The 19056-nt window shown below is 36.9% G+C and overlaps 1 protein-coding gene across 1 annotated transcript in view; it reads left to right on the top strand.

Annotated features, from left to right (window-relative positions):
* Positions 1-877: 877 nt before the first annotated feature.
* The window catches only part of INTU (inturned planar cell polarity protein), a gene marked incomplete at its 5' end in the record, with an annotated part of 41746 nt that continues 23567 nt past the window's right edge, over positions 878-19056 (top strand). Inside the window, 2 exons of the mRNA XM_010171598.2 lie at positions 878-1464; positions 12876-12961. Of these exons, the coding sequence (XP_010169900.2) occupies positions 878-1464; positions 12876-12961 (673 nt within the window). The remainder of the gene's footprint in view (positions 1465-12875; positions 12962-19056) is intronic.

Here is a 19056-nt window from a genome sequence, read left to right as displayed (position 1 = left end):
CCCTTTCAAACATGTTTATGAACCACTCACTACTTGTCTCTGTGCTCTGGGCTTGTTCCAGGTATTACATCTTTCTTCAAATGTATTATCCAAAACTGGTCATGGTTGACACATCACCATTGCCAAATTAGGACTGAAAATTTTTGTGCTATGCACATGGTACTCCTGTTGATACATCCTGTAGCTGCCTTTTCTTTGCAGCAGCTTGTTGTTAGTGACTTAGAGTGATCCACTCCAGCTGCTGGAACTTTTTCTAGTGTTGCCTCTTTACTTTTTTTGTTGTGTGATATTTTTGCGTGTGAGTTCTGAGTGTACTATTTTGAATTTGTCTTTAAAAGTGTTACCTAGGGGGTTTTTGTTATATCGAGGTGATTTTAAAATGTTAATTTTGTCTTTCCAAAGGGCTTGCAGGACAATCCTTCTTACAAATGCATAAGGGAAAAAATAATGGGAAAGAACAAATAGGATGACTTTTTTTTTCTCTAAGTTTAGAAAGCCCCATTGTGCCCTTGAATGTAACTACTAATTAAAACTTGTATGTGAAAGAAATGGTTTGGGGATGGGTTTTTTGTTTGTTTTCAGAAAAGAGAGTATTGCTTTTTGCAGTGGCTGTTTTCCTGTGAGGCATTGGAAGAAACTGTTTTAACATCTGAGAGAGATGTCTTTCTTTGCCATATCCATCATTGGTCTGAGAAGAGCTCTTACCCTCACGGTAAACTTAAAGCAGTTGAGCTTTCAGTATTCAGGAGGCAACTTTTTGTTTGTTTTTTTTTCCTAGCACTCTTCCTATCCCCTCCCTTACTTGAAGTAATCAATTATCACTTGCATAGCAGTCTTCCTTATCAGCTGTCACTGATCATTCTTCTTTCTTTCCCAGTGACCTTGAGCCTGAATGGTTGGATGGTGTGCAGAAAAATGGGGAATTATTTTATTTAGAATTGAGTGAAAGTGAAGAAGAAACTCTCCTTCAGAACAGCTGTCCAGAAATGCCAGCAGTGAATCATGTCAGGTTTCGTGAAAATGAAGCTGAAGTTATTCAGGAGGGATCACGAAAAGAAAGAAAGTATGAACTGAAGAAATTGACCAAAATGTTAAAAAAGAAGAATCTTTTACCAAAGCATTCTGGTAAGAAAGGCAGTGGAAGCTGTAATGTGCACTCTACTGGTCCTACTTCCATATTGAAACACCAGTCCTCTCAGAAAATGGGTGTCACTGTTCAGCAAAAATACAAAGATGTGTATGTTTATGTGAATCCCAGAAAACTGTACAGTGCTGGAGAAGATGAGCAGCACAGGCTGCTGGAGGCCTTAGTAGGGATTGTCCACCAGTCTTCATGGAGCAGCAGAAGAGCAGAAAAACAAGGCAGGAAGGATAAAGCCATCAGAGGAATCAGTGAAGAGAAGCTCGTAGTACATGGCTTGGTGCCAGGTAGTTCAGCAATGAAATCAGGTCAAATCCTGATTGGTAAGTAATGGAATGAATAGTAAACTTCTGCACTCTTCCTTTAAAATGATGATGTTTTGGGGTTTTTTTGAGGCAGCTGACTTGACTATTCCTGAGACATAAGCAATTCCTTCAAACAACTACTTTGTCAGATCTTGAGGGATTATTTTAAATAAATGTAATTGCATCTGATGTTTTGTTACCTATTCAATTTTACTGTATTGGTGATTTTAAGAACACATGACATGAACTAGAAGGTGTTAATATAGTAAGGAGATGACTATCCTATAAGCATACAGGGAGTGAGCAGCTTCAGCTTGGAGCAACCAATACCCCACCACCACAACCTTTAATTTAATGCAGAATTTGCTCAGTAGATAAGTGGGACTGGGGAAAAAGCCTGCCAAATACTGTATTTTGTTTTCATTCTTTTCTACACCATCCCCCTTAGATAAAAAGCTTTACTGTATATGCTTTAAATGGATTTTGTACCATAAAAATGACAAAAAAATACTGAGTAAGATATATTCATATGTTACAAACTTTCTGCACAGCCTTGTTTGGATATTCTTTTGTTTAGCAAGTATAACAGCTGCTTCTTCAGCAGTTGTGATCAGAAGGCCTCCGAATACATACTGGGGCTGCAGTCTGAGGAGGCAGTGAGCCAGTATAGCAGCTCTCCTTTGTGCTGGTTTGGTTCTTTTCAGACAGTTCTATGAGCTGATGCAAGTAAATAACCTGATAGAAAACTAACCCAGAAGAAAAACTGCCTGTCTAGTTTTTGCTGGTGTAGTAAGTTAAACTTGGGCCACAGGAGGTCTGACGAGCAGCCGAGCGTGAATAATGGAGGGGAATGAACTTCTGTGGCCAGTAGTGAAGGAGCAGGAACACTCCCACTTCCAGCATCTAGAGGCCATTAAAAGGACTCGGTATTCACGAGACCCCAACCTCAGAGAGAGTAAATGTGAGACAGACAGCTAGCCTACGTCTGTAAAGGGTGGAAGGTTCTTTAATTACCCTTGAAGTTGGTCCCTCGTAGGGAGAGAGAAAAGATGTGGTGTTGGTTAGATGATCATGAAAATCTTAATACTATAGTAGCACAAATCCCACAAAGTCAGCATGGGTGCTTTTGAAATTCCAGTGCTGTGTGTGTAAAAAGGCAAATCGTGCTTTGACTAGCTGATTCTTCTAGCATGTGTTTTGGTAGGGATGCTAAAGAATACTCCAGAGGGAAAATTGGATAACTTTCAAATTTTACCAGAAAGAACTGATTAGTCAAGAGTGGGGGATGCAGAATGAGGGGGAGGAGAGAGTGAGTTTCAGCATGATCTGTTTAATGATATTTAATCTAATTAGCGTAAGAGTGGTTATTTATAACGTGTAAGTTAATTTTGTGACACAAATTTGTATATAACTGCGTGTTTGTAAGAGCAGGTGTGGAGTCAGAGCAGTGTAGGCAAATACCAGATCCAGAAGATAAAGCTAACTTGCTAAATGGAGATGGTACTTCATCTGCAGCACTTAATGCTTCCCAGAGCTAGTGAAGACAAAAACTAGGGGGTTTTTGTTTAGTTTTAAATGGAAGAACATTTTAAGTCAATCTAAAGAGTCCAGCAGTTTAATATGTCCTAGGCTACCATTAACCAGTATTGGAAAGAAATACTTTTAAGCATACTGGAGTTATTCCACTCTTTACTGGGAAAATGAGCTGTATTCTGTGCCAGCAGTACAAAATGTGTAATTTTCATATAAAAATACTTTCAAATTATATATCTATAGTGAACACTGAATACCCTGGAATTTTTATGTGGTGTCTAGAAATAGGGATGCTTTGCATAAATTAGATGCTCAGGTTTCAGTGCTGTCTGCATAAAGAATATACAGTAAAAAATTTTTTGTTCTGGTCAAAAAAACTATCTGATTTACTGCTTCTGCACTGCACATCAGAGGACGGGTAGCTATGGTGTACACCCAAAGCCTGATTTAGAAGTAACTGTAGTTCAGTAAATAGCCTCCTCAGATCCTCACAGGATGTGAAGTTGGACAGAAAGTTCAAGAAGAATACAATACAACTTTTTGTTGTTGTTAAAAGTAAGTTTTAGGAATCTTCCTGTGAATTGTGGAATGGTCCGTAAAGAATATTTCTGTGGTCAGTCTAAAATTGATTAGCACAAAACTGAGCAGCTTCTTGAGCCATCACAAATGAGGAATACCTGATCAGTACAGTGTGATGCCTGCTGGCTGGTGTGGTTTTCATTTTGTTCCTCTTCATTGACCTGTATATGCATAAACATTAATGTTTTCTTGTTTTGCTTTTTAATATTCTAATAGCCTTCAGTGGTGCAGACCATTTTTTGTAGTAGTCTTTTGTGAAGCAAATAGTAAGTATGTTTTAACATACATACTTTAAAACAACATACTGTGGTCTTCCTGGTGACCAGTTTGCCACACATGTTGCAGGCAAACAATTTTGACTGGGGGAGTTGCTACTGAATGTAGCTGTTTGCCAGTTAACAGAAAACTGCAGATCGCTGTTTCAGGTACTGAGAAGATGAAAACAAAACAAAACCAAGACCCTAAGCAATTAAGAAAATGCCTTTTTCCCTGCCTTCTCCGGGCTCAGCTTCGATCAAAGACCTCTTCTCTCCCCCTTTCTAGTCTGAGCTACCCTTATTTTCACTGCGTGTTCAACACTGTGCGTCCTGACCCCTTTGGTGAGGTAACGGGTGGCACAAGAGGGTGGGATTGTGTGTGTGATGTTTCCTTTCTGCCACTACTTGCTTCTTGCTTCTTTTCTTCTGCAGCAGCGTGACTCCTCCACGTGGGCTACGGCACTTTCCCTAGTGACTGCTGCTCTTTCTTAGAGATGTTTGGGCAGAGGTGCCATGGCTCCCCTGGCCAGGCCATGGTTTGGTATGCGGTGAGTTGCTTACACCAGCTTCAGAACTGTCTACGAGCAACACAAGGCAGCTCACGACCTCCTGCCACGTGGGTCACTCCTGCAGCACCCCACTACCAAAATCCTGCCAGTTATGCCCAATTGAATGTTCTAACTCTCCCATCTTATTTAAAATTTGAGCTCTCTAGATTATTTTTCTCAAGACGTGGGTTTGTAATATGTTAAATAATAACCAAGTTACTGATTACTTTGTATTTTCATTGACAAATTAGTTAATTTTCCAGTGATAAGTGTGGTTGCCACTTAAATGGCTACCAAGGTTGAATCGTAACAGAGACTAAACTCTCTTGACTTCTTTCATTCTGAGTAGTGGTTATTGCTTTAATATTTTAATAGAAATAACTGCTTTTTCCCTTATAAGTAATCACTTTCCTCAGGTGGCTTCTTCAATTTATTTTGAAATGTGTGTCCCTTATAGTTTTGAACACTTAAAACATGTGTTTGTTATTTGTGCACTATGCTTTAATTTTAAGATTGCATATGGAAGTCGTAAGTCTTGTTGCTGTACTTTATTAAGCGAGTAGAATGCAGGCGCTGACCATATGAAAGTAAATACAACAGTTTTGCAATCTAAAAAAACCCCGCTGCTTTGTAACTCTGTAAAAAGATGCCATTATATCCATCTGTTGTTTATCAGTTCCTTTATCTTTTTTTTATATTTAGCAGTTCAGCATCCATCTTAAAATTTCAAAACATAAAAGCCCTCTGATTTTTAAATTCTTGCTGTCACTTTTCATTTTGATTAAGATGAAATGCAGTTACTTTTATCTCGTATTTTTTAAGTGTCTTTTGTTATTTTTGTCAAAATATTTTCTTGCCTGAGTTTATTATTAACAGCATGCAAACCTTGGTCTGCTCTGTAAAGCTTTCTAGTCTTATCTGTGAGCGTATCTTCAAAGATAAAAAGCTCCACTAAATATTCACTTTTAGATCCAAGCAAATAAGGGTTGTGATGGGAAATGCCATTATAATTTTATCCATGCTCCCCTCTACCCCGCCTCTTCAAACTGAAACTTGTCTGATTCACAGCAGGGGATACTTATAAATGCTGATAATAATCATCTTTACTATAGTACAAATGGAAAAGTAATTCCAATGACACTGAAAATACAGGAGAGCTCTTTTCACTAGCAGAGCTTATATTGTTACCATATTTGAAATCATCTTCTGTTCTTATTGCCCTCATCACCAAATATCTGAACACTTTGTGTGTCAGAAAAGTGTGAAAACTACCCAGGGACAGGGATTAATCTTGGATGACAGAAAAAATGGGCTATAATAATCCAGTTTTGAACAAAAAAGATGCAGGCTGCTGTTGCAAGCTTCAGTTGAAAGGTCCAGATCCCAACCCCATTTACTGACAAATGGTTGTCTATGGGTTTCTAATCCAGTAATTCTGTTGATGTTATGTGGGGGGGTTTATTTGTTTGCTTTCCTTGAATAAAGAAATGTTTAAGTAGTAATCTTTGCTCATTTTAATTTTAATAGTAAAAACACAGATATAGCTGTTGGGAGTTCTGAAGTTTTGGTAAACGAGGCCATCACTGCTAGAAAGCCAAGTATGTCTGTTAGATTTCTGTAACATAGACTAGCAATTTAAAATGGTAATCCATTTACAAAAATTAAGCAACCTGCAGTCATCTCCTGTGCGTGCTGTTTTTGTTGTTTGCAGACCACTGAACAAAGAGTCCTGTCAGAAAAATGTCCTTGAAAGGACCAAAATACTGAGAGAGTTTGAGATTTTCATGAGGAATTTACCATATATGGTGTACTTGTTGAAAAGGCTCTCCAAAGTAGAGATGTTGGACACACAAGATAGAAATATAGAGCTTGTGTAAGCTTTGCTGTGTTCTCACTGTGGAGTCTGGGATGTCGTTTATGTTCTTTTAATCTCCTCTTGAAATTTAACAGCGTTGGTTTGGGTAAAAGAAGTCTGCTAACATATAAAGCAAGTAATTGATCTGGCTTTCTTCAGCAGAATGTGTTCCATACTTTGCCTTTTTTGGAAAGGAGTATGTGAACATTTATAAGTACTTCCACCAAGTCATTACCAAGAACAGAGGAAACTAAATACCAGGATTTCATGAAAAAAGTGTCCTCAGTCCTCTCCCATGTGAACAACATGGTTCTGATTTTAATTCAGCCAAGAATGTTCACTTCCCATCACAGTATGGAAATGATATTCACTTATCAGTGTCCCCTAGCTTAACGCAAAGAAGATCTACTTTTAGAAATGGTGCTTGAAGGCTTATCCCTAGGGAATGGATATTTAACAGAAATAATAGTCCTGTGCCTCATGTGGCAAAGGGATAGGCGGTTCTGAAATTAACACTTTAGGGATGCCAGCAATCCCAAAGACTTTTCTAAACTTTGTCTTTAAAAAGCAGGAATAATTTCATCAGCTGTGTGCAGACTAGGTGTTTGAGATCAATATGCACTGCTCTTAGCTCATACTGACTGGGTGTGAGATGTATTTTCTAATGAGAAGATGGAAAGATGGAATAAAAGAAAATAGAAAAGAATTCCTGCATCTCCTCTCTCTGTTCCATCACTTTAGTAAAATTCAGTTCTCCTTGGCATTGTGTGGAGAACGTATATGGACATCTTACAGTTTCTTTGTTGACTGAGAATCTTTTTATATCAAGTGACAGAATTCAAGAACTTGATTATTCACTATTCTGGGATTAAAAAAAAAAAGCCTACTTTATTCTTTAAAGAGAAAGATGTGTATTTTTCTAAAGATAAATTAATTGACTGAAGGTCTGATATCCTCGAGCTGCCTGATGAAAACTTACTTCCTCTATTGCAGTTGCTCAGTGTGTCTCTAAAAATAGAACTGAGTGAGACTTTGTTCTAATGTTTCTCTTCTTTTAACATATATGCTGGTGATTTTTGTGATGGACAGTAGTGATGCTATTGGCTGGTAGAAATGCAAGCCAATAAGGGCATGTCAGGTGCTATTCTATATAGTAATAGACAGTAAAACTTTTGTATGCAACCATATTGTTGAAAAGGCTAAGACAAAAAAGCACAGTTTTACATAATTTTATATCAAGTCTGAAAACAACATTTAATGCAAATGTCTGCTTCTTGTCTATGTACATATATATGTCTATTTCAGGAAAAAGTTCTCTTTGATCTCTGTACTTAAGTAAAGTCAGTTGGAGGGGGTTTTTCACCCACAAGAGCATAAGAATGATTGAAAAATATATTTGTGGTACCATCTGTACAACTTTTTTTCTCTCTGCTAGTGAAATGCCTCTCTACATCTGAAATTCAACAGTGTTTTACTCTGAGAAAATTTGACTTAACTCTGCAAACCAGCAAGTTAGATCAATGTAAGCAAATGCAAACATTTACCCTTTTATTTCATTTAACCTAAATTGATTAAGCATTAAGTGAAATTAGTTTGAATTTAATGCATTTGCTCTATTTTTTTTTTTTTTATGGACTTAATGTCTGAAGACCCAAGTCTTGCTTTCTGTAAGTTTTTCACACTGCTAAAGGGGAGGAAACAATTCTCAAAGAAAGTGTAGATGTGCAACTCTGACAAAGGAACACTTGCGTATATAAACTCTCGCTGCCATTAATTATCACGCTGGGTAGATCTTATGGTCATGTTCTGCTTTTAAGATGTTCTGTGTTCATAATTTTATATACTTCCTATTGTGCCAGTGATGTCTTTCATTATGTTACTTCATAGTCTCTATTCTTTGAATGCTGTTGTGTTTGACAAAAAGAAAAGAAGGAAAACATACAACTGCTCCCCCTGACCCCCAATTCTGGAACATTCATACTGGTAAATGTAGGTTTTCTAAGTTGTATGTGAAGTTTCAATTCTTTAATAGTGATACAGCATTTCCTGGCAAAATGAAGGCAGCCTTACAGAACTGCTTTGGTGTGTCTTCTGGAAAGCTGTTCCATTTATGGTACATGATTACATTTTTACAAATTGAATGGAATAAATATTTACTGCTGCGATGAACATTTTACATATGTACATTAGGCATCCAATAAATAAAACACTTTGAGTATATAACATAAATACTGGTGGACCTTCTCCTCTCAAAGTGTCTTTGTATATTCCACCTTGGGAGATATGTTAAAAAATACTCCCTTAAGTGCTAAGGTGCATGCGTCTTCACAAAATGCCTGCAGGTCGTTTGAGTGGCTTTGTGGATTAGATGACTGTTGCCTTTACAACAGAATTCATAAGGTCTCTAGGAAAACAAACAGAACACAAACAACTTTTGTTTAAACAGTGCTCCAGATGAATGCAAGAGCAATTTGAGCTTTCTCTTGTATTTGTGAATGGTGATCTTTAATACAGTGTTCTTCAACAAAGGACACAGTAATTCTGTTTATAATTTCTTGTTATATTAGAGTAGCCAGAATGTTCTGCTTTTGATTACTAATTTGCAAGTCCTGGGGCTCTGGCACAGAGCTCCGAGTTGCTTTTAAATGCTGTTTAACTTTCAACTTTCCTGTCTTTGAATTATGTGTTGAAGATTCAATAGGCTAAAACTTCACTATGCTGTGCATCAAGAAACACACAGGTCGGGAGAGAGCTACTATTACTTGAAATAGAAAAAACCAATTTAATTTATTCTGAGGCATGATAACATTTTTGTGTGTATAATAAAACTTAACCTTTTCTTGGCTTTGCTGTAAGAAGAGTAGGAATGAATTTTCCTTTAATGCAAAATAATAGTGAGCAGTTGGTTGTTGCATAGTGTATTATAGAGGAACATGGCTTGGATTTTGGGGGGATGCTGTATTTCCTTGCTAATGGTTAGTTAAGAAGAATGTTCTTTCTCTCATTGGCCTTAACTGTGTTCTGCACCGATTTTGAGCAATCAACCTAGTACCTGGGAAGAATTCCAGTATTTGATAATATTTAGTAACAAGGTAGAAGACAGAAATAAACAATCAACCTAGTACCTGGGAAGAATTCCAGTTGTATTTGATAATACTTAGTAACAAGGTAGAAGACAGAAATAATGATCAACTGTCAGAATTCTTCTAAACTTTCAGATTCTGTTGTCCTTGTTAGATTCTTAGGAAATTGAGAGGCCTTAGAGACACAGATCCTGCTTTTCCTTAGTATGCCTGTCATTATCATCACTGTGTTAGTTTAAGCTTAGCAAGTCTTCTCCCTAGAAAACTTGAAATATGTCCTGAACCTTAAGTCATTCAGTGCTTATTTTCTGCAGTTGAGCACGTTTTTGTTGCTAAGTCAAGGCTTAAAATACAATTTTACTAACGTGCACATTTGCTACGAATCCATATCCTTTTTCTACTCTCTTTACACTGCCTGAAAGAGTGATGATAAGTGCTGCTGCTACCAACTGGCTGAGGGTTTCTCTGTTGCAGGTGTAGTTGAGTACTGCAGTAATGCTGCCTCTGGCTTTTCACACATCCTGACTCAGAAGAAAAGCAGCTTCCAGCCTGCTCACTGTGTTCAGGAATTCATATAATTCCCTGAATGCTGCGAGTGCAGCAACACTAGTTGTGAGGAACATGCTGGTTTATTTCACCTTTTTCAATAAGGCTCACCTAAATGTGATAAAATATGAATGTTGATACAAATAACAGAAGAACCCCTGTGAACAGAGGAAGTAATGAACTGTCTGACTGTCTCTTGATTTATGTTATATCCACATACCTTTGCTATGCCAGTCCCAGAATTCCTCTCCTCGTGCCTTTCCCCACATGTGGGGATACCTCGTACTGCTCTTATAATACCATTCCCTCTCCTGCCCTTCAAGAGCTTTTTGGTCAGGTTGGTGTTTGCTGTGTCTGATTCTGAACTGCCCTTGTATGGACTGGCCAGGCCAGAGCACAGACAGGACAGGGGACAAGCTCAGGGTGCAGCTTTACCTGGGGCAGGAGAGGGAAGGAAAAGGAGCAAGGGGTTTCTCTGTCCAGCAGTCCATTAGGAGAACTCATAGCACATAACATGATTTGTGCCTTCTATTACACCTTTGGAATTTAGTAATAGGAACAAAGCTATTCATAGTATGGTCCCTTCCAATCCCTAACATTCTGTGATTCTGTGTAATTGTAGAAAACTTTCAACATTCAGAAAGAAGCTAAATCCTTTTCTTTACTTCCCTTTCCACAGACAGAAGATGATACAAGCTGTAAACTTACAGAGTTTTTCACCCGATAGGACAGAAAACAAGAGACAATTGAAAGTGACAGCAAAGAAAATAAGGCCTGTTTTGTTACTCTGAAGTTGAATGTTTGGCTCTGGAAAATACCTAATGAACTATTGTGTCCTATGTCCTGGTAGCATTGACAGTCACTTCGTACAGTTCTTTTCATAAATTTATGTTGCCTCATCTTAGGTATTTTGCCCTAGATTGCCTTATTGGAAAGTTTTTTAGTAATTCACTGAGACTACAGAACCTTCTGATTTCTACTCTAGCTGCTTTCGCACCGAGCAGCTCACTCGGTGGCACTCGCCTCGTCTTTAACCAACATAAATGGCTTCTTCATTTCCCATGATCGTTTCAGTACTTCTGTGCATCAGATCTCATTTGATTTAATTTTTCTTGAGCACAGGTGAATAGAGTTGTAGGGAGTAGTCTGGATGGGATCCTGTCAGGTCCTATTAATATTCACTTGCATTCAAAGGAAATGCCTTTCCTAACACATCTGGGAGTTGCATTTGTCTTTTTCATGTTTTGTGTTACTTGGCTGCCTCCTTGAGAATGAATATACTATTTAATTCCAGTATATTTCTGTTGTTCCAGTAATATTTATTGGTTTCTTCCTCTGTGATATAGTGTTTCTTTTATTCTAATAAGTGTTTCCAACTGTGGATGTTGACATTAGAGAAACCATGAAGGATTATCCTGGTAGTAAGAGTTTTTCTGACTTAGATTCAACCTAAAATCTCACCTTAAATGTTGGACTGATGTTCTACCTTGTGAGCTTAAGTAATCAAATCTTTTGGTTAATTTAGTCTCCCACTACCATACCTGAAATATCTTTAATGTGTATTCTTTTCTTACTGCTGCTTCTATTTTTTTTCTTTTCTTGAAAGTAGATCAAGGGCCAAAAAAACTTTTATTTTTACATCTTAATTTCTATTATTTTTGACAGGTCTAAGGAGTTTTAACTTTTTATTTTATTTTAGCTTTATATATTCTGACTTCACAGGTGGTTTTTTTTCCACTCATCTCTCTCATCCTTCTTGCATACTCCATGCTTAAACATGCATCTTTTTGAGGGGGATGAGGCAAAGGTTATCAACTAATTATTACTGGAATACTTCTCTAGAATATTTTCCCTCACTTCGGATAGAAATCCCAGTTTTGATTTTTGTACTTTAAACTTTAATGGGGATTTAAAGTTTGTAAGCTCTAATTCGGTTCTGTTTGCTTTCCTAACTAGTGCCTTTGATTTTTCAAACCTTTTCCATTTGCAGTTAAAGACTTTGGGATCCTGTTTTTTTTTCTCCTCATTTCCAGTAATAGGAAGAGAGTCAGATTTGGAAAAAGCAATATGTTGTTAGGCAGGAAGAACTGTCAGATAAAAGCATGAAGAGGGCAGGATAAGAAGCCACAGTAATGGACAAGGCATGGAAAAGAGAAGGGACTAAATCACAATGTGGCTTGAGAGTCAAAGGAGGTGTAGGGATGAAATAAGGTAGCTGTGATTTAAAAAAAAAAAAAAAAAAAAAAAAGGCAAAACTGACATTTCACAAGATGCTAAGCCAAACTAACTGCTCAATACCACAAAATAAGGGTGGCTGAAGTCTATCACATCCTGTCTACACAGTCCCTGTCTCGCTTTTGCCACCTCTAGTGCTCATTTAAGTGCTCACTTGGGTTACAAAAATCACACACCAGAAGAGTGAATGGTTTTTTGCCAGTTTGGTGAACTGAGCTGAGTTACTAAGGTGCACAGTAACTGCCAGGACTGCTACAAAGAGAGGGGCTCGGGGTGGTGGGATTCTCCCATAGTTAGGCTTAGCCATCGCTTGAAATCTCTGGTATCAGTGGAGGCCTAGGGCTTGTAAGCTGCTACAGGAGGAGTGAGTTTTGGAGTGCTTTTGGAAACAATAGTTTTTATGTCAATAGAGGTAGCAGTGGAGAAGGATTGGCAGGTGAACAGAAGAAGTTTTGGAGGGAAAAAATACTTCTTGGGCACAACTTGATTGGTGAAGTTGTTGGGCTTTCTGATCAAGAAGAATGATAGAAGCCTGGATGGAGGGGAGAGGCTTTGACAGATATTTTTGTAAAATGATTCAAGTGTGGCAGTCAGGCCTTAAGAAAATTGAGGCAATAGACTAGTGTTTATAAACATAGTAAATGTTGCATGTAGAAACCATTGACTTAAATGTAACAAAAAGACATTTATGATTGTTTGAATGTCATATTCATTTTTAAAACAAAACATTGGCTTTGTACTGTGGTGTAATTACTATCTAACTTTCTCATGCTTTTGTCTGTTTTATCTCCAGGAGATGCTCTAGTTGCTGTAAATGATGTCGATGTGAATTCTGAAAACATAGAAAGGGTTTTGTCTTGTATTCCCGGTCCTATGCAGGTACGGTAGTTGAATGTTTATTCCAAATGTCCTTTGTAAAAATGAATATTGTTTCTAGCTTTTTTCCCCTCAGGAAATAGAACTTAGGTGATCTTTTTCTTACAACTTCCCCACGTAATTTTTGAACACATTAGTTGACTTCAGTGAAACGTAGAGTAAAAATTTCAGAGTTTAATTCTGGTAAGTTTTGTGAGAATAGGTAGGTGCAAGTAGGTGATTCAAGCCAGTGTCCCATCAAGGGACATCAGGCACAGTCCAGCTGTTACATCTTCTGTTTCTCATCAGAGTCAGAAAGCACGTGCAACAGGTAGTAGCATACTTGTAGGTTTAAACTAACCATAACACCTGATTTTTTTTGCCCAGTGTGAAAATCAAGATATTCTATGCTTGCAGAATTCTGACTGCTCATGTTTCTCTATAAAAAATAGTACATACATATGTGGAAAATCAAGTTTCATTACTTTTCCTGCTCAGAAAACAAGTTGATTTTTGGTTTGTTTTTTTTTTTACCACTTGCATCAGAATTAATTACTCCTTGTTGAATATAGGAAAGTAACTCCTTTGAGACAGGTGCAAACATTTAACCAGCAATAGTTGTAGTTATGGGCAAAGATGGAAGTATGGTTGTTTTGAGAGTTGTTATTTTGAACACTATGATCTCAGCAAATGAAGGACAAGGTATGTAATGTGATGCCTCAGTCCTGGAGGGTAATAGAGCTGCAGATGTTCAATCTGGCAATAGCATGCATGAAGCAACATATTGATGTCTAGCTTTTAAAATAAATATGTCAACTGCAGAATAGTAGTGGCTTTTCTTTTCAATTACTGTTCTTAAAATGGTAATAATTGCTAAAAACACTTAAATAAAAGAATTATCTCTTCATCAATATAAAAGATTCACAAACCACAAGAGAGGAAAAAGAAGCCTCAATTAAGTAGTGCTGTTAAAGATATTTAAAACCATTTAAATGCAGAAACTGATACGGCTTTCATATTTAAATAGAAAAATAAATTCTTGAGTATTTAAGAGCTTTTAGATTAAATACTTTAAAGATCTTTCAAAACTGAATAGTGATGAAGATTGATGGAAGTCAGTAATAAAAATTGATATGGCCCCCCCAAAAAAACCTGACTCAATAATGTCTCTTCCCCTAAAACCTATGGCATACATCTTCTCTTCTAGCTGAGTAACTTTGGAACTATAGTGAAGAATTAAATAACTCATAAAGAATTAGATAGCTATTTCAGAATTAAACCAGGAGAGTGTTAAATACCTAGGATGTTAGTAGTGTAAAATTAACTATTTTGAGTTACTCTGCTTAAATCCACTTCCTGGTGGACAGAAAGACAAGGTAAAAGTGTCAGCTTATAGATATGAGATGGAGCAGGTTAAAATTAGAGTATCTCTTACAGTATGTCTGTAAGCTCTTGGTAGTTTTTCTTCAGTTAGAACAGATGAAGTCATAATAACAGAAATGTTTTACTGTCCAGAGATAAAAAGAAGTGGAAATTTTAAGTTTTGTTAAACATCCTTCTGTTTGCAGCTTACACAGTGTAAGTGCCTGTAGAACTACATCTGTAACTGCAGTAAGATTGAGTACTGGTATGTCAGTTTAGGAAGCTTTCCAAGATATCTGACAGTATGAAGCTTGCCTGAGCTACCAGAGTTGTGGTCAGGTACTGGCAGAGCTCCATGGTAGAAAAACCTTGTCTTGCCTGTCTTTGACCAAATATGGAGTTGCTGTAACTGTTATTAAATACAGAATGATTAAAAAAGCAGAGATTATATAGTTTATTTAATTGTATCCTTGCTAGATTAGAATATATGTATTACTTGTTGCTAAAATGCAATCCAAACCTCTATATAGTAGTTACTTCTAATGCAACATTAACATTTACATTGTCAGTACATCTGTCAAGTAGACAGTGATTACTTGAAATGTATAACTGTTTGCTATGCTGGCTTTCCAAAGCCTTTTATTAAAGTGCAATTATTCCTTTTTTTTACTGTGCAGTTTGAGTCAAGCCAGAAGAGTGATTGCTGAAATAGAGCAGTCAAGAATAAATACAGAATTCTGGGGTTTTTGCAGTGTAGAACACTGTGTTCATGCTGCTGAAGAAACAGAGGGTTGTTGTTTCTGAGATTTAGTAATAAAGACTGCTATTACCTGAGCAAAATTGTTAACATATTCTCATTCATCATACATTGCAAAATATCAAAAAGTTACAGTTTAAAGCCGTTTTACCATTGTTAGAAGTTATTTACATAAGCAAAGTCACTGCTCTCCTGCATTCAGTGTTAAAAATTAGTGGAAGTAATTTCAAAAGCTAATTACCTAGATTCTCTCAGTTGCAGCATGTGACATGACATGGCTCATTATTATATTTCCAGAATTTTGTTTTCCTTACCTCACTTTAGGCAAACTAAATTCTAGGCACATAAGGGCTAGTTTAGTGTATTTATGAGCAATATAAGTCCAAATGCTACATCAGTTGTCTTTTTTTTTTTTTTAATGGCAGAACTGTTTCTATTTGTGTGTTTGCATGTCACTTAATAAGATAAAGTCCCACTTCTGATTAAAGCATTGGATACTCCATTTAGAAGTTCTGTAGCAGTCACTGAATGTGACAGGACAAAGCATACCCCTGAATCAATGCTTGAGATGGTATGATAAAGTTATATTCTGCAGTCTATACAATTTTACATTTCTGTAATCAAAATAGTTGCTGTTTCCCATCACCACAGAACAGGAAGGGGAAGATACTAACAGAATATACTTTTACTTACCCTGATGCGCTGAAGTTACAGAACCATTTTACTCAAAACTTTTTAAAAATACTCAGCCTGAGGCAGATATTCAGTATTTTCAGCCTCAAATTTTGAGTTACAGTTGTGCAAACCATAAGCACATGAAAAACAGAGACTTAAACAGGAAATGGCAGGCAATCTTAAAAGGCAGGCAATGCCACCAGCTCTGTATAATAAAATCCATATTCTAAGACAGACAGCTTTCTTGCAGATAAACAGAAAGTATGCCTTTCTGGGTCAGACCAACGGTGTAACAGCTGCATTTTCTGGTTTTTATACTGGCAAATGTTTAAGTAGAGGGTATTAAGAAATGAATTAAATACAGAGTGACCGTCCCATCATACTTTTCCAACTTCCAGCAGTTAATAGTTAGGGACTTGCAGGTTTGTACCTTCTCCTTTTTTAACTGAGCTCTTAAAATTCCTTTCACCTCCACAGCATCCTGTGGCAGTGATTTACATAACGGATTTGTGTGTTATGTTCATTTTTGTTCGTTTTCAATCTGCCATCTAATTAGGTGTGTTTCATACACCCACGTTCCTACATTATAAGGAGTAGTTAACTGTCCATGTCTTATTCTTCATTTTATTGACTTTGGAAAGCTCTGTCATGTTGCACTTCTGTCACATCTTTCCTAGGTGGAAAAATCGCCATCTATGTACCTCAGAGTTTGCTGTTACTGTCACCTTCATCAGTGTTTTCTTGCAGTTTTATTAAATTATTTTTGAGAACTGTTCTAAGTGTTGAGAATGGGTGCATCCTATATATTTATGGAGGGGAATACTAATATTTTCTGTGCTTTTCCCATTCTTCATTTAATTTTCTGTTTTCTGCTGTGCATTGAACTGATTTTCTTTAGAAGAAATGGAATCAAAGTTGTGAAAGATTTCATAGTTAGTATTTACAAATGGATACTTCAGTTGTCACGTATTTAATCAGATCCTGTGCATTACTCTGGATGAAGATCCAGTTATCTTCCACAAAAAAAATAGTTTTTTAGGGTATGTAGAAATGTAGTCTCTTGGTCATTTTCTGTTACAGCATTTTCCAGCTTAGATGGTCCTTTTCACAGTTTTGGTTTGTTTGTTTTTTAAGGCAGGAAATAGACTAGCACTTGGACAAAAATAGAGTGGAATAGAAAATGTCATAAAAATCAAGAAGATTTGGAAAGGAACTTGTAGTCAAATTGTGCAGAGAGACCTTTCTCAAAATGCATTGACTTTGCATCTGAGCAGTGTGGTATTGCCCAGTGATGGGGATGCCTACAGGAGGAGGGAGAGTTCCAGTTCTGTTTGGCCCAATTTGTTTTGAGCTCTTGCTTGGGGGGATGTATGATTGTGTCTCCAAGACAAGTCAAACTGAGTTGGTTTGGGTTTTTGTTTTAAACTGAGAGACTAAAAGATGGTCTGCAGCAAGAATTTACATCTGTGTGTCATTAGTGTAGAGGCTGTAGCCTAAGTGTCATAAATAACTGTCCACAGACAAGATGTAGTAGAAGGTAAGAGAAAACTGTTGAGCCTTGAGTAAATCTGCAAGTTAAACAGGGTATGAGGAAAATCCTCTGAAATACATGCAGATGGCATGATAAAAAATATAAGTCACAGAATACCGGAGAATAAAACATACATTTATAGAACTGTGAACGATCAAGTTACTGGGTCTGAAAAAGCCACTGCTTCTTAGCTGGACATTTCTGCTCCTCGAGTCCTGTCAATGTGCAGGGTAATGAATTGAAACTGAAATGATGAGGAGAGAGCAAGGGAGGAGTTACTGTCAGAAAAGAAAGTGGTAGCACATGGCAGGAGAGGAGGATTGAGTGCAGTGCTGTTCCAGAGAATGTGAATAGAAACAAGCTGAGAGCAGCCAAAATAGGAGAGGAGAAGATTAATGAGAAGTGTTGAGGGGGAGTAGAGTGGGATGGGAAGGCGGCAGCCAGTGACATAAATGTGGCTGGAAGAGCTGATGATGGCTCTTCTCTCTGATCTCATTTGACAGTCAGTGGGTGTTACAAAGCATCATTATTTCTTGCTGGCTGGCACTCCTCTCTTTAACTATGTGTATACACATACACAATGATGAAAATGTAAATTATCTATATTTAAATGTATAAATTTCCTCTGCTTGGGCTTTTCAAATATATTGCAACTAGGAAAATACAAACCTTTTTTGTTGCATCAATCATGAGGGTAAACTGCCACTGACTTTAAAGAGAAGAAGGATTTGGTGTGATACATTATGTTCAGAACTTCACAATTAATAGGCAGGCAAACAATCTTGAGCAAAAACATATGAAAGAGGGAACTGGGAGTGTACTTACTTAGTCCAAATAGATATATTTTCAGTCACTTTGAACAATGATGAAAACTAAAGTATCATCCAATAAAATAAATCAATTTCTTCTCCTTGGAAATTACAATTTTATGCTCAGCCAAGAGCTAGGTATTTCTCACACAGCCTTCTTTCATATGTGTTCATTCACAAAAAAAATTCATTTTGTCACTGCTGGAACAACTAACAAATATAATTTTTGTAAGGCAGAGCTAATAAAAAGGATGTCTGTAAAGCAAATTGTGAAACATTTCCATGATAAGTTTGGATTTTGTGTTGCTTGTGAGCCAGGAAATTTGCATTTATTCTAAAATTCCTGGGTTTTACTTTATTTGGGGAAATAAAGAACAGTAAACATCATGTAATTTTTTGACAAAGTAAGCTTGATCATCTAAACTTTAAGTTATTTTTTAAGAGACTGCTCTGTTTGTGCTTTGATTTTTTTTCTCTTATGAAGTTGATGCAGCAAGTGATGTAAACAATTTTTATGCTTCTTGCTAGTTGTGTACAGTTGTTAAATATGGCAACAAAACTCTTTATTTACTGACCTTAGAGTTCAAACGAAAGAAGAAAAGTTAACATAGTGAAAATGTTGGCAGATGGAAAGAATTGCTACTGAGTGTTAGAAATTAACAGACTTTTGCAGTCTAATGTAATTTGGTTTTCCTGTGCACATGTACATGTCAGTGCACTCAAAATAACAAAGAAAGGTTCATGAAAGAGCCTTGAGGATATGTACTTATGAAAGTGCTGACATTTTGAAAGAAGTCAAATATTGTGTGTGTTTCCAAAGCATGGTAATAGGTTTTGTGTTCAAACAAACCCAGAGCAGTAAGTATATTTTTCCATTCTCAAAACCTTAAGAATTAAATATGAAAACACACCAAACCACATGCTTACTCACATGGGTCACAGAGCATGTAATAACCGGCTTTGTCCTTAATGATAGATGGTTACG

Source organism: Antrostomus carolinensis, unplaced genomic scaffold, assembly GCF_000700745.2.
Source record: "Antrostomus carolinensis isolate BGI_N321 unplaced genomic scaffold, ASM70074v2 scaffold7737, whole genome shotgun sequence".
Taxonomy (NCBI): domain Eukaryota; kingdom Metazoa; phylum Chordata; class Aves; order Caprimulgiformes; family Caprimulgidae; genus Antrostomus; species Antrostomus carolinensis.
The sequence above is the reverse complement of the archived record's forward strand: the minus strand, read 5'-3'. Positions and strand labels throughout refer to the sequence as shown.